The sequence below is a fragment of the Castor canadensis genome, chromosome 11, assembly GCF_047511655.1.
Source record: "Castor canadensis chromosome 11, mCasCan1.hap1v2, whole genome shotgun sequence".
In the NCBI taxonomy this organism is placed as follows: domain Eukaryota; kingdom Metazoa; phylum Chordata; class Mammalia; order Rodentia; family Castoridae; genus Castor; species Castor canadensis.
In genome coordinates, this window is record NC_133396.1 from 119,745,448 (window position 1) to 119,761,274 (window position 15,827).

At 38.6% G+C, this 15,827-nt stretch overlaps 1 protein-coding gene across 8 annotated transcripts in view; it reads right to left on the bottom strand.

The window, feature by feature from the left end:
* Positions 1–886: 886 nt before the first annotated feature.
* Prox1 (prospero homeobox 1) overlaps positions 887–15,827 on the bottom strand; it is a 55,652-nt gene continuing 40,711 nt past the window's right edge. For 6 of the 8 annotated variants that reach the window (XM_074048346.1, XM_074048341.1, XM_074048345.1 and 3 more), the window contains exon 5: positions 887–6,441. In XM_074048346.1, the coding sequence (XP_073904447.1) occupies positions 6,253–6,441 (189 nt within the window). In that variant the 3' untranslated portion in view covers positions 887–6,252. The remainder of the gene's footprint in view (positions 6,442–15,827) is intronic. The other 2 variants (XM_074048348.1, XM_074048347.1) reach the window with 1 other exon arrangement.

Sequence of the window (15,827 nt, forward strand, 5' to 3'; positions counted from 1 at the left end):
GTACACTCCAATAATATCTAAACCAAGCAAGGAGATATGATTTAAAACAAAGTGAGATAAATGAAGATTTCTAAAGCTTTGCAATGAACATTCTCAGTTTAAAGCATGCTGCAGATCGTATCTAGAGAAATATTTTAGAAAGATTTTGAAAATCTACATTTTTGCTTAGTTCTGAGTTCAACCAGAGTAGGAACAACACAAACAACAGAAGTACTCCATCACCACATTTTAGGTAATCTGTTTGCCATTATGTGACTTTTGAGAACATCTTTCTTTGACCTTTGAATCAATGTTGAATTGAGAGTAAAATATTTCTTTGAGTTACAGCTTTTAGTTTTAAGTTCAAGGGCTAAACATCTTGAATTAAGAATAAAATATTTCTTTTAGCTATAGCTTTTACATTTAAGTTTTGGGCTAAAAGAAGTTAAATCTGAAAGGAGAGGTTTCATAGCAACACCTCGGCATTTACTGCAAGCATAGAAGTAGAAAGGTCACTTTTAGGACTTCCGTGGATTGATGCTGGACTTATATAATTAAGAATTGTAAGATGGGAGTGGTGGCACAAACCTCTAATCCCAGCTATTCAGGAAGACCAGACAGGAGGATCACAAGTTTGAGGCCAGCCTGGGCAATAGTGAGACCCTCTCAAAAACAAAAAGCAAAGCAAAACAAAACAACAAAAGGGCTGAAAGGCGTAGCTAAAGTGATAGAGCGCTTGCCTAGCAGGCATGAGGCCCTGGGTTCATTCCCCAATACTGAAAAAATAATTGTACTGAAAGCAAACTCTATATTTGACATTACACTCATAATTAGCCTATCATCTTACAATTGAACACAGGTGTAGAATTGAAATGCCATACATTTTTCAAAGAAAAAATCAACAGCATGAGCTTGTAATGTATATTTTATTTTGCACAAGCTTGCATATATACTGCACATACATTCAGTTTAAGAGAAGATGGAAGGCACACAAGGCAGTTGGACTACTGTATCCTTTAAGTGGTACTAAGCAAAAGGTAAAAGTTTGGAGAGTATACAAAAGCTGAAAACACACAAAGTAAAACCCCATTCCCACCCTCCCCACAACAACTTCTTTTCCTGTTTGGAAATTTAGCAGCTGCCAAACTCAATTTTTTTTTTTAAACTTGTACTTTAAAATCAATTGTCTACTGCACCTTTTTATTTTCTTTTTAATATGGACAGGGAGTCTCATTGTTGTTTATCATATCAATTAATATTACAGTACATCCTTGGTAATACAAAATTGTACACCTTCATCAAATAAATTAGGATAAATTAAACCAATAAATTATGCAAAGTCTTCAGAACAATAGACAATAACAAAAAATCCACAATTGAAATTGCCTCTAGCTAAAAAAGAAAAAGAAAATCAAAAATTGATTTTATCAGTTCAGATATTGTACTATATTCAAATCAAAGGGTCTTTATTACAAAACAAATGAGCTTCATAATGCTATTTACAACATATTGCTAAATAATATGAAGGCAGTGTTTTGTCACGGTTTATACTATATACATATGACAAATGGCTGGGACAATATTGGGGAAGTCACAACCTTTGATTCTTCTAGGTAGCACTGAGACCAACCCCAAATACGTTTGTTTTCTAGTTCTAAATCTGAAGTAGCAATATACAATTTTAAAATGCTTTTAACTCCTTTGTGGAGAATTTGAGTATTTAAAAAATACAGAACGAATACATTTTCACAAAGGAAGGCCAGCCTGTTTGCCTTTTCTGCTCCTGTTTGTACATTTTAGGGGGTGTCCAATTTGAGAGAGGGCTCAGTTGAAAAGATTCAAAGTCCAGACACTTCCACATTCTGTCATGTTCTTAGAAAGATAATTATAAGAAGATGCAAAGGTTAAATACCAGTTTTGATCCCAGCTCTGAAAATGAGCATTTTAGCTTTAGTTTTTCTGGATGGTTTACAACCAACAGATCTACAGAAAACAAAACTGCATTTCCTTCAACATAACATTTAAGTGCAATACAGTAACTGCTTATTCATATCCACCAGTTACATTTTTTAAGGGGAGCTTTTTGAAAACAATGTGTCTTGTAGTTTGCAAACACAGAGCTTGTACCAGAAGGAAACGTTTGTACTATTCACACCAATGAATACTCTATAATATACATGGCAAAGAGATTTTTGCACTGTCCTCACATATACACTGCTTCTTTCAGGGGAGTCTGAAAACCACTTTTTCTTTGATGAATTTGTGAATGCTTCTGGGGGACACCCTACTTTTGAAGTCCCCACCTGTTCAGCTTTGTGACTCAGTATTAACCTGCATGGGTGTGGGGGAGTGGGGACTCCTTACTAAATGTCTTCATGTACATTGAAATTTCATAAATTTACAGAAACTGCATTACCCTTGCCCTTGAAGTCTGATTAAAAAAAAAAAAAAGACTTATCTTTTAAATGTAGAGAGCAGGATTTTCAAGAATGTCTGTACAGTCATTGTAGTGTTCCTAATAAATTCAACAGATGTTGTGAGAATGTAGTTATTTATTAAAACTCATGTCTTACGTAACAACAGCCATGAGGTTAAATATTTACATTGCTTTATAAAAGTTCCCCTCTTGCTTTAGTGTTTCTGTTTTGCTTTTTTTTGTTGTTTTAAAATTTTTTAAATGATAGTCACCCACAACCCTAATACAGTAACAAAGATTCTGCAAACATAAAAAACACTTTAATTAAATAATACTTGGAGGCACAAAGCAAACTTCAGGAATATGTGGGTGAACATTTACTTAAATAATCACTACATTCTAACATCTTCCACGTATTTTACCATTTAATGTGAAATGTCCTCATGAAACAGCCAAAGAAACAGAATTAAAGGTGTTGCTGTTGCAAATAGAACATTCTTTTCACAAAACATAAATGTCTAAAATAGGTCCTTAAATCTAGATAGGAAAAGGAAAGCTATCCACTTCACACGCATATATATGTATATTTTTACATGTGTGTATATGTGTGGATGTGCTGCGTGCACACATCTGCACACACATACATAGCACATGATATGAAATATTGCTTCTATGCTACTTTTCATTAGGCTAAGAAAACACAAGATTTGCACCACAGTTACAAAAAATTGGCCTCTACAAGAATTTTCAAAACTCGAATGCTGCTCAAACAATTGAGGAAAAAATAATTTGCGGTATCAAACTGTTCTAAAAATTCTCTTCTTCAAAAACGTATTCTTCCGCTTTGTTTTAAAAAGACACAAAATATGCATAGCTATCAACATTATGTCAAACAGCCAGGAAAAAAAAGTCTAGTGTTTATTGCAGCTGTAGTAATTGGAAATAAAGTCAAAAAGATGAAATCGAAAGCCACAGAAGGCACAAGAACAATTGTACTTGTGGGGAAAAACTGGTATTTTGAAGGATTTTTAAAAACCCTCCCGCTGGTGCATTTTAGGTCTAGGCACAGACTATAAACCTCAAGTGTACACGCAAAAATAATTTTGGGTTTGCAGAAAATAAGTGGTAATGTGGAATTTCAACATGGACTTTAGACTTTTTTTTTCTTTCTCCTATGTAAACTGTCCCTCATCCTTCACCCTCCACCACAGAAAGATGACTTTCTCCCATGGACCCTATTTTTACCTGGTGAGAGGTGAGCTAAGATTTTTTTTTTTTAAGACTGTTAAACAGGAGTTTTGAGAGACAGGACTTTCTTGTTTTCCAATGCACTGGGAGGCACAAGATTCTATGAATAGAAATTACAAGATTTCTCCTTGTAAAAGGGAGAAAACCACCCAAAAGCAAAGTGATAGAGTTCTATTTTCAGGACAAAGAGTAGAGTTTATCCTCATGCTGTGACTTCTACTTTGAAATAATTTCTGTGTCTCTGTGAACATTGAGAAGATATTCTCAGTAGATAAGCATGTCAACATTTGGTTGTGAACACAGACTTTTCTTTGATTTGTCTATGTAAATGAGAAAGATGGGAAAAATAATACTAAAAATCCAAATAAGCATCAATCAATATTTCACTTGCCCCAGATTAAGAAGATAACCTAGCAATTGGTATACCCAGGTGAATATACTACGGCTTTGCCTTTTACCTTGCAAAGGGCAATATGATGTTGATATGAGCCACACAGAACAGCAAAGACCCAGTTGTATACTGGCATGAAAAATAAACATCATATTCTTCCCAACCAAGCAAGTCAAGAGTGTGACCAAAAGTTGAAATGGCTTCCCTGCTTTGTGCTGATTTGACTCCTGCTTTATTATTTTTTTAACATTTTGACTCCAATGTAATCACTAGGTGGACTTTTTTTAAAGACAGAAAAAATAACAAACTGGCTGTAATGAGATTCTGCGTGGATGTGTGGAGCCATGGGTGCAGTGAAAAGGTTGGTCCACTAGCCCTATCCACGCTGTGAGGGCCTGTTAGTTTCCCGAATGATGCAGGACATCACAGGACTGCACCATTTAATTTAAAGTCAGCAGGTTTTAAGGCTTTGTGCTGACAATAATTGTGTTCACACATTCCTGTCCATCAGCAGAATTTATAAGTGATGTTAAACTAGAGCGATCAGGTCAGCTAGTCAGTCACATGGGTCGACCTGTGTTCTCCAAAGTCAAGTGTAATTTTTATAAAAAAATGAAGGGAAAATGGCATGTATGTTCTGTGTGTTTTAAATACCAGGTTCATTACTGTGTCATTTTAGGAGATGCATATCAAATTACCTAAGTAAGTAAGGGAAAGGAGAAGCCTGGAAAACAGTTAGAATGAACAATGAATTCTCACTGCATCTGCACACAAAAATCCATCTAAGAAAACAAGTGCGACAGCCATGAGATTTTTAAAAATGCCAAGAATGGGACATTGCACATCAATGAAATACTGGAAAAAAGAAAATAAAAAGGAGAATCATTAAAGAAAGCATAAAAATAGCAGCTAGCTTTCTTAGGTGTGCTGAAATTGTGTCTTATTGGGATAACCCCGAACTTTTCTATACTATACACTCTTCTCACATTTTGGTCAGTACTAGCTTCTGAATTTGAAGAGACATTATAATCAGTTGCTTTAAGATGTTATACCTAAAATGAAGAAGCACTTTGACTGTCACCACTGGCACTACCCATCAGGGTAGCGTGGAATCATATATAGAAACAGGTCAATCTCACAGGTGCTCCTCTTAGGAGATGCAGATCAAGTCCACTAACAGCTGTCAACATACTTCCAGTGTAGACAAGGATTTTATGGTCAATTGGGATTTCCTTTATTTCTTACTGAGGAAAGGTATTCAGGAATTAAGTGTTTTAGGAAAAAAGTGCTAACAAAGCAGAAACGATCATCTTTTTAAGCATATATAAACAAAGTGGAGCAAAGAATAAATTTGAAACTCACATGCTTTTCAATATCTGAAGCAAAATAAATAAAAATAATAAGTAGTTATAGGGTTTCTCTATGAAGACTGATCTAAGCTCACTTATTATGAAGAACCTGTTAATAAACTATACATAGGTGGCCAGAAGATCATGTGAGTTTCCAGCCTCATCTGAAAGAGTCAGTTTAGTACAAAATTGCTTTCCCTCCATTAGAAACCAGTACTAGTTTGGGGAGATTGCCATTTCTCTTAGGAAAAGATTGATAGCGATTATTTTTCTTTTTAAATTTGGCCTTTTGGGGGGTATTTTTGAAATGTGAGCTGCTTATCTGCCATTGGCATTATTTTTTTAATCATGTAAGAAAGTGTTACTTGTTGAATTCTAACCAAACAAAATATTTAAGTGTAGGTAGTGGTTTTGTTGGTTTTCAGACCTTCTAAACAGTAAAAACAAGAGACACATCACCACCTGTAGCGCTGTGCTGTGTCACGGATTCATCTTGGTCAATTACCATTTATTTGCAAAAAGCCACCCAGCAAGCAGATGCATCTTTTGCAATTTCCCTTCCTTGTTAATAGAGACTTTACACATGCTAACATTCTTTTTCCCTGAAAATCAACCCTAGGTTAAGTCTTCAAATGTTAAGGGCATTGGGCAAAAGTAAATTGAAGGCCGAAGGAAAATAACCATCCCCTTGTAATGGAAAACAAAAGGAAAGGAGAGAAAGGTGATGGGGAGGAATTACCAGCTGACATTATAATAGATCTATGCCTCCCATACACATATATATGAAATTACAATCTAGACACACAGAAGTCAGACATCCAAAGAAGACTGCTACTTATTCATACATTCAAAAAGAGTTGTTGAAATTTCTACTCATGAAGCAGCTCTTGTAGGCAGTTCGGGGATTTGAAAATCTCAGGGACTTCACTATCCAGCTTACAGATGACCTTGTATATGGCCTTCTTCCAGGAAGGATCAACATCTTTGCCTGCGATAATGGCATTGAAAAACTCCCGTAATGTGATCTGCGCAACTTCCAGGAATCTCTCTGGAACCTGCTGATACAAGGAGACAGTGGCATTAATAAAGTTTTCAGTTTCAAGTCTATAGTTCTTCAAAGGAAACTGAGCTAAGTTCATTCTTTCAGAAAGGGGCTTACATGACACCTGCCGGCCAGCCTCTATTCTCTTATGTAAAGTTGTTATATATAGCAGCATTGTAACTGGGGTTGACAGCTTTGGAGAGTTTTAGAATGATATTTGTGCAAAGGATACAGACAGACCTATTGAATAATTTGAACTTCATTGTGAACACTGGGGGAAGCACAGGGGACTAACAGCTGGGATTCTTCACATCATTAAGTAGGTCCATTCTGGAAGAAAATCTCCAACTAATTTTTCAGAATTTGATTCATATTTCCTTTATGAAAGTGAAATATGTTCTCAAAATAGAATAATAAACAATTGGCCTTCTATAGAAAGTAAACCCATACTTTCCATGAAGAACATCTAAAATCTCAATTTCCTGTTGTATTGATTTGAATGTTCAATTATATATTAATCTGTACTATGAAGAACTCTACCTACATGAAGAAGATAATGACATTAACATGAAATTATGAAACATAAAATTTAAACTTAATCCTAAAAATATTACATCAGAAACTATTTCACTAAAGATGAGACTTGCTCTATGAGAAAGTGATTTATGCAGCTGATAATAATTATAAAACTGACATTTACTAAGTGCTTACTATCTCCCAACCTCTGTACAAGGTATTATCCCAATTACATGACAAAGCTGAGGCTCAGACAGAGCCAGAAAATTGCTCAAGGTCATTACGTTTTAAGATAAACATTCCCCATTCTTTTCAAAATCCTTATTTGATAAGACTTTTCTTCCACAGCAATTAATACATATGTGCCTTGTGTATATGCATGTGTGTATCTGTGTCCTCTAAATTACTGATTTAATAGTCTGACCTCTTGACTAGGAAAAATAACAGTGGATGTTCTTATTTAGTATTCTTTTAAGTAACTTGTACTAGTACCTATCATTCCACACCAACATAATGGAGTCACAATAAAATTCTATGAATTCATAATTTTCCAAGTACAAATGGACATTCAGATTTTCTTTTTGTGGGGTACTTCTGCATTAGTAGTGTTTTATTTTTACATTAAGTGCACATTTGTGAAGACAAAAATGTACCATAGTTATATGAGTAGACACATCTCTCCATACACAGGTAGCAGATGAAAGAGTCTCATCTTGGTTCAGTTGTACCACTACTTCCCAAGGTCAAAGGGAAGCAGTCATGTTGAACACGTTAATCCCTTTCTCCCCACTTTTTCTCCACTGGTACAGTGAACCTTTTTATAAGGACAGTGACTGGTAAAGAAAACTAGAATAATCACCAGACATTCCTGGTTTTCACATCCCAAATTGGACAAATAAACTCATTGCTCCCAATAGCAAGTCAACTGTCCATTTCAGGGAAACACAGAAACTCCCTAGAAACAAAAAAGCACTCACTGGAGTCTAGAAAAACAGAGGACTTTGAGCAATTCCTCCAAAAGTCGTTGACACTGGCCCGTCTGTGAGGACTCAGTTTTCCATTGCTGCCTGGAAATCACTAGTGCCCACCTCGTGGATGTGGGAAGCATCGTCTCCACCTGAGAACTCACCTGGATTTTCCACAGACCATTGGTGATTTTTTCCCCAAAGCCCCTATACTCACATGGGGATGTGGTAGAGGAGAGCTAGGCCTCCCACTCACCTTCCACCAAATGAAAAGCCATTAAGCATTTTTTTGACTACCCTTTCCTGCTCCGCCAAAGAGAATCCTCCACAGTTCGTCATATGGCATTACTAGCAGAGGAAGTCTGTCAGGAGCACAATTAGTGCGACTACCCACTCTAACTTCTTGGTTTGGGAGCTGTTAACCAAATGCTACAGAAACATTTATTAAAACAAACATTTCAAGAAGTGTTTTGTCTCACTGGCCATTGACGACACAGCCTCCATGAAACTCTGTGTTCCTTGAACACTCAGGGAAGCAGCAACCGTTGAGAGCTTTGAGGGAAGAATGGTGTGGGCAGCTGCTTCAGAGGAAGCCCGGAAGCCAGGAGGCCGGAAGCCCCGCCCACTCCAAGCCCCGCCCACAGCTGGTCTAGGGAGCTAGGGGTCAGGGAGGGGGGTCATCCTTGTGGAGATTGGCAGCAGAGGAAGAGATAACTAGAACAGCACAAGCCCCAGAGGAGGGAGGGTAGTTGTAGGATATACCTGAAAACAGAAACAGAGATAACCTCTTCAGGTTACCTCTGCCACTTTATTTTTATACTTAGCTGTGCTTGTTTTTTTTGTGTTTTTTATCCTGTTTTAAACATTTGTTTCTCATGGTCATCATTATGGGCTGCCCTGGAATACCTTTTGTATCTGTGTCTTGGTATTATTTAGCTTTTGACCTTAATTACCTTTCATAGGTGCCTTTTAGATAAGGAGACATGTCATTTTCACTCTGTGTCGCCCACAATTTTCAGCACAGTGTCTCTTGTGAGTTATTTTGATAAATACCGTAGTTTGTAACGACATCACACCTTCTGCTCTATTTCATATTGCTCTGTCTCCTTATATGCTCCCCCAATACTTAAAAATAAAGTTTAAAATAATTACAAAATCGGATGACTATAAGTAGAATGGATCTCAGAAATCATTTTATTGCTGTAAAAGCAATGAAAGCTAAAGATACTCATGCAAAATAAGGTGTTTCTCCATGCTGGCTCCATTTTAGTGCTTTTTACAAGTTATTTTGACTCATCTGGGGCATCAAATTCCTGGCAAGTTGTGAATCTATAATCAAGAAAAACCACCACTAAGGAACTGGTAACTTCAAAATAAATGGAAATGGACAAAAATTTCCAGGAAGAAACTTTGGTAATTGGCTTATGCTGGGGAACAGATGAATTCTTTGTGCACAAGTGAGATGGTTTGTCAATTTAGTGCTTGCTCTGAGGCAGTATCTATGCAAAATGAACTGAGCTGGGTCAAAGAATGAGATCCTTTAACACTGGAGCACTAATCTTTTGTGGGTGGTTCTAGAGGTCCAGTGCTAGGTAGCAACTGATCTGAGAAGGTGCCAGAGACTTCCATCCACAAGAAGAAATCTCACCCATGAAAACAGGAACCCTCAGTTCTCTGCTTAAAAATTTTCCCCATCTCCATCTTGCCGGCGTAAGGAGGTCCTCCTGACTTTGACTTTGGGGGAGGGGGAGATTCGTCTTAGAATTCAGGGCTATGAGATGGTGTTGCCCTGTATTTTTCTGAACCTCCTCACACCTAATGGCTTTCCAATCACTAATAAACATCTGCAGAAAATCCCTTAGTGACAAGTAATCCCTTATCTAGGTTTCTTTTAATAGAACCCAACAATCTGCAGAATGAACCCTAGAGTCTGTCTCCTCAGCATCAGGTGGCAACAGTCAATCAAGCCACTGGAATGCAAGACAATGAGGGCTGCTGGGGGTGGGGGAGGAGGGGGAAGGCCATGCCTTTGGACATGCCACAGGGAAAAAACAAAAGGCTTCCAAAGTCTCTGGCTGGAACTCCCAGGCTATTGTGGGAGCTGCTTTGCCCAGCGTTCTTCAGGAGGGGAGAGTGGAAACTTTGCTTTGATAAAAAAGGCATCCAGATATAGGAAGCTCACCCCAAATGGTCTTGCCTTGCCATTTGCGGGAGAATAGAATTGTGATGAGTTACTTAAATACACTCATCAATTGGAAGGGGATTGACCAACAGCATCTATAGATTTCATCATGATTGTACTTGAGTGTCCACAGAGTAAAGGGGAGCCTTGTGAGCACCAGGGGAAGTGGGAGAAAGAAAGAGATTTTCAAGTTTGCTCAGTTCACAGCTGGGTTGCTTTGGGTGGGTGGCTGTTTTGCTGTTCTTTTTTTTTTTTTTAATGGGAGTGAGTGGCAAGAACATTTTCCCCCTGTCTTCCTCCTCCTCTTCCCAGTTGCTTTACCTTCAAGGATGATTTGTTTTATTAAACTGACTGTCCCTAGCCTCTGCAGTACATAATAAAAGCCTGACATAGCAGGCTGCCTGCCTTCTGTGTCCTGCAGATACTCATCATAAGTGTCAGGACATACCAAGGTTAGCGGTCACTGGAAGTGTGCTCGCTGGCCCAAACCTTGCCAAAAGCTCCTGGCAGCTGAATGAATGTCACAGAGAATAGAAGGGGAATTACAAAGGTTAAAAAGAAGACAGCTTTTCCTATTTTCTGGAGACAGAGAAGCTGATTTTTCACACTTCTGAAACATCCATAAGCTCATTCATCAGCCTCTTGTGGGGGACTGTAACCTTGCCCTTTGCACAGGTCTCTATGGACACCCCTCCATCCTTGATCCCCTTCAAAAATTGGCCCACTGGCTTTGGTTCATCAGTGAAACCATCTTTACTGGAATGGACAGAAAACAACAAGACATCCATCACCTCTTCTTCATCCCCTCCCCAATAACCACAGCTCAAATGGCCTATTTAGAGTATCAAAAGATCCCAATCTTATCAAGGCAGATCATCTTTACAGTTCATCTTTTAAGCTAATTTTTTTTCTGAAACTTCCTCTGACAGGAAAAGGATGCATATGGAGTGCAGGAACAGCGAAGGGATGGGAAAGTCAAATCCTGCCTAGCATCTTGGTGAATTAGTTTGTGTGTGGGTTTTCTTTCTTCCTCCTCCATTTTTTTTTTAATACTATAAAAGGACAATAAAATGCTGACTGTAAGAAGACAATGTCAAGGAGAAAAGGGTACTGGTATTTTGGATACTCTTCACCGCTCGCCTTGGAGAGAGAGTTATTCTTGTCACAAGCCCTTTTGTCTGCATCTGCTGACGGCTTGCCTGTAGCCAGCAGCATACTTTAACTGTTTTGTCACCTCCTAACATCACATGCATCAGCTGTTGGGCTTTTGTTACGGGTATTGTAGAGCTAATCCACTGTGGCTGTTCTACTGTGCAGTAAATAAAACAGAAACGGGCTTCTCAGACTATTCTGCATGAATATTTCAGATGGCTTTTACAACTCCGATTCACAAAATCAAATAAATAAATAACTCCCCCAGCACCCCCAAGCCCCTCCCCACACACTGAAACACAACCCCTAAACTAGCCCCAGACGCCTCCAAGTCAATCATATTGAAGGCCAGGACGGAGCCTTCAAACAATTCTTTCAGTGAAGTTGAAAGAACAGTGTTCTCAACTTCAGCAACCCGGAATTTGTATTTATTATTAGAGTGAACCACATCTGATGCTGAACCCTGGCTAAGCAGCTCCAAAAAGCTGGAAAGCCAATTTTTAACTTTGGGCCTTAAAAATACATACATCTAGGTACATACGTATGTGTGTGTGTGAGATATGTGTAAGGCCACCAGAAATATACAGTGTTGCCTTGTTCAACTACTTTTATTGTTTCCATCTGTATTTTCTTCCCTTCCACTCACCTGAAAGGCTTGTATGTTGAGTTCATCCTAAGTGCCTTTTCAAAATATTTAAATCTATTTAGGAGCCTAGAAAGAAAATCAAACTCTATGGGGTTTTTCAAAACGGAATTTATATTATGTACTCCTTGGGAGTATGAACCACATCCCATTCATGGCTAGAGAGGTATTTTTCTAGATGACTTCTAAGTGTCTTTGGAGAAGTTCAAAAGAAAAAGGGCATCTATTGGCGTGTGCACACACACTTGCACACAAAGATCCCAGGAAAGGACACAAACAGCTGAAGTACTTTCCCAAGCATCCATTCACCCTGGTGTGCACACGATTCCTCTAAACAAACTCGCCCATCCCTGCTGTTTGTTAAGTAAATATTGATGGAGGAGAGAGACCTATCTCCTTATGGCAGTGGCACAAGCTGGGGACTTGTACTGCAGACAGTGGACTTAAATGGATAAACTCAGATGTTTTAGGTACTCCTCATAGAGATTATCAGATGAAAAGGCAAAGACAGATATGTTATTGCTGCTCCTCTCCCCTGTCTCACTTTCACTGAACTCTTCTGCCAGAGGCACAAAAGAGCAACCAGGGAGCTATGAAATACAGCCACAAGACACTGTTACTAAGGGTCTCCCTTTGCAGTCGTGCTTGCATTTATCCTGTGTGTACAGCCAGGACTAACTGGCCCTTCAGAAGACAAGAAGATGCAGGATGCTAACAATGAGTCTTAGGATTCACTTCCAATGCCCTCTTCATACAGGGAAGGATCAGATGAGAACGTAAATATGAATGTGCTTTGGAAAGCACCAAATGTCATCCAATGTAAGCTGGTGGTTGGAACCTTTATAAAAGCATCCTAATTCCTGGGAAGCATCTTTCTGCGGTTAATAAATATGTGTGAAGCATCATTCTGAGGTGCTCTAAGGAAGTTTGCTTAAACAATTTTATTGGCTGAGTCAACAAACTGAGAAAGTTGCTTTCTGTTTTCTAAGTCTTATTTTGCTCTCTTCATAAGGATGACCCAAGCCCCTATTTTCTGCAGTGTCTGTAGCTGAATGGGCATATGTACTTCCCTGGGAAGGCCAGTTCTAAAATCATCTTTAGAGATTAGTTTTTGTGTATTAAATACTGAACCCCATGGTCAAAGAGTGAGGTGTTATATTTAGAGTTCCCACCAACTGGCATCTGAATTTTATTAGGATGCTCTAACCTATGTTTGGAAGGACTGGCATTGTCCAGGAGCACTGGCTGCGAAGCTGCTAACTGAAAGCCTGCAGGGTTATACCAAATGAGGCAGAGGAAGAGTCTACAGCGCAACTGGGCTCAGGACTAAAATCTCTCTCCCTCCCATGCTCCAGGAGGTATTTGGCTTTCTGGGACCTTAGAGGATTCAATTAATTTAATACGCATGCAGTTCCCAAACCCCTAGATTGGACCCATTTCCTAGTGCCATGATTTGTAATTTAAATATGTGAAGAATTAAGTTCTTGTGGGAAGTGACTATGGTTCAAGGCTGCCTTTAAACATACGCACACACACACGCACACACTGTTTCTTTGGTCTAAGCAAAAGAACACATGGCAGTAACTGTATTAATTTTTTTTTTTTTACAAAGCTTCAAAAGAACAATGTTCTGTTGAGCAAAATTCAGTAGCATTCTGTAAACATTAATTTAAGGAAATCAATAGACTCAGTGAGCTAAAGCCATATTGCAAGATAAACTGGCCAGAGTGCCACTTTGTCAAATAGATTTTCGTTTTCTCGGCTAGATAAAGACAGTTTCAAAATGGGGCAAACGTGTTGCAACCAAGGTTTGAAAAGTATGTGGCCTTCAAACAGTCTGCCTGCTCCTACTACAAAGCTGGATAAACACACTTTAAAAATGGTAAGATTGCTTTAGAATTGATTTGGCTTTCAAATGTTACATATAGTGGATTTCACGGTGGTCTACAGAAAAATACTAAAACACAACATTGTGAATTGAGAGTCGAAAATGTACTTATAAGAAAGGGGTTAAATGAGAGAGAGAGAGTGCTTTGGGAACACTTTCGGTTGATGTTTGACTTTAAAAAAGAAAGAAAGAAAGAAATCTTTATTCATGCTGACCTGATGGGCAACAAGCCTCCTTGCCAAAATCCAAAAGCCAGACTCTCCAGTGAGTTTGAGATCAGAGGTTTCAGCTGGTGGAAGCTGCTCCAGGTCTGTGCTCACCAGGCAAAGTCACATTAATGTGTGAGGGGGTGTAGGAGTTGAGGGAAGCAAATCTTGGTCCCGGCTAGGGAAAGAACTGGAATGATGATGTACCCAAGGGCCTTAGGGTTACTCTCAGCCATGTAAAGACCATTAGAAAAGGTGGCAAAAAGAAAACACGTCTCCCTGCATGTTGCCACAGCAGGGACCTACACTGAGCTTATGGCAGTAGCTTCCAAGTGACCCCCTCTAGTGTCATCTCAGCCCTTTTAAATGCTGGTAGACTTGCAACCAGAGAGGCCATAGTGAAAATGACCCACTAGAGGAAATATAATGAAAGGTAGGGACAGTTATATGGAAACTGCCAACATGAGAGGCAAAGGACCTACCTTGAGTGAAGAGTGGAACTCCATGGAAAAGGATTACAGGAACTGGACTTTGGTATAGGAGTGGGGGCTGCCACTAGCCACACCCCTCACCTGGACATCTCTGACAACAGCATGGATCAAGGGCAGAGACACACCCTATTTGTTTTCTTTTGTTTCCTCACCTGAATTTGAGTCTTTGCCTTTTAAGAGTAGGTACTGAGAAAATACAGAGTTCACAATAGAATTTCTACACCTTTAAGATGTCAGGAATATACAGATCACCAAAAACACTATTTAATTACCTACATTGTGCTAGAGTTGAGCATTTTTAATAATTGTGATTTTCACATAATAGAAAAGATTATCTTAACATCTTCCTCTCTCTCTGTTAATAAACTGTGTATATATTTTAAAATACATAACATTCCACTGTCAATTCTTCTTACAAATATGAAAATAAATAAAGCTATCTTTCCCACAGTCCCAGAAAAGGTGATAGTGTGCTAAGAGCAGAATGACAAATGTCTATGAGAGAGTGTCAAAATTATTTTGTGGTTCGCTGAATAAGCTTGAAGGAGCTACTTTATTTGCTCATGCATGGAAGTCTTGTATTATATGTGTTAGGAAAGAATGATTGAAATGTTATTTGTTGTCCTGAAGTAAATTTTCCTCCTTTCCCAAACTTTGCACATGTCTCAAAGAGTGAGTCTAAGTTTAAACAAACACATAAACAAACAAAACAAAAATACATTCAAAAAGAGCATCAGAAACTAAAATTGAATATTCCCTTATATCCCCTAGAGATAATACACAGAACTCTAAAATCATAGAAACACCTGGAAGCACTCTGCTGAAATAACAGTTAGGCTGTTGAAGTAAGAGCTAGGCCAAGACTATTCCATCAAACAAGCAAGAGTTTTGGAACTTATGAAGTAAAAGTGATCTCAGAAGAGTTCACGTTCCACAAGAGGGAAAAAACAACATTCAGCCAAGAGTCAGCACACTGTCTAAAGGGCTAGATAATAACTATAGAGGTTTTGCAGCCCACGTTAGGTCTCAATTGCTTCTTCTTCTTTTTTTATAACTGTTTAAAAATATAAAAGCCATTCTTAGTACAGGGACCATAAAAAAATTGAGGGTCAGATTTGGCCTGCAGGCCATAGTTTGCCAACTCCTGCTCTTAGCCAAACTTGAGGGCTCCAACTTTTCTAAAAGCCTAATGTTCTTTCATTCTGCACTAGTCCTATGGGCCTCCCTGGGTCAGCACACCAGTTCTTGTGGGAAGCTGGAATCAACTCACCCGAATTCAACCTGTGATGTCAAACCATTCCTCAATGCAGTTAAGGCTGCCCATGTCAATAGGAATAGAGTCAATGAACCACACACAGA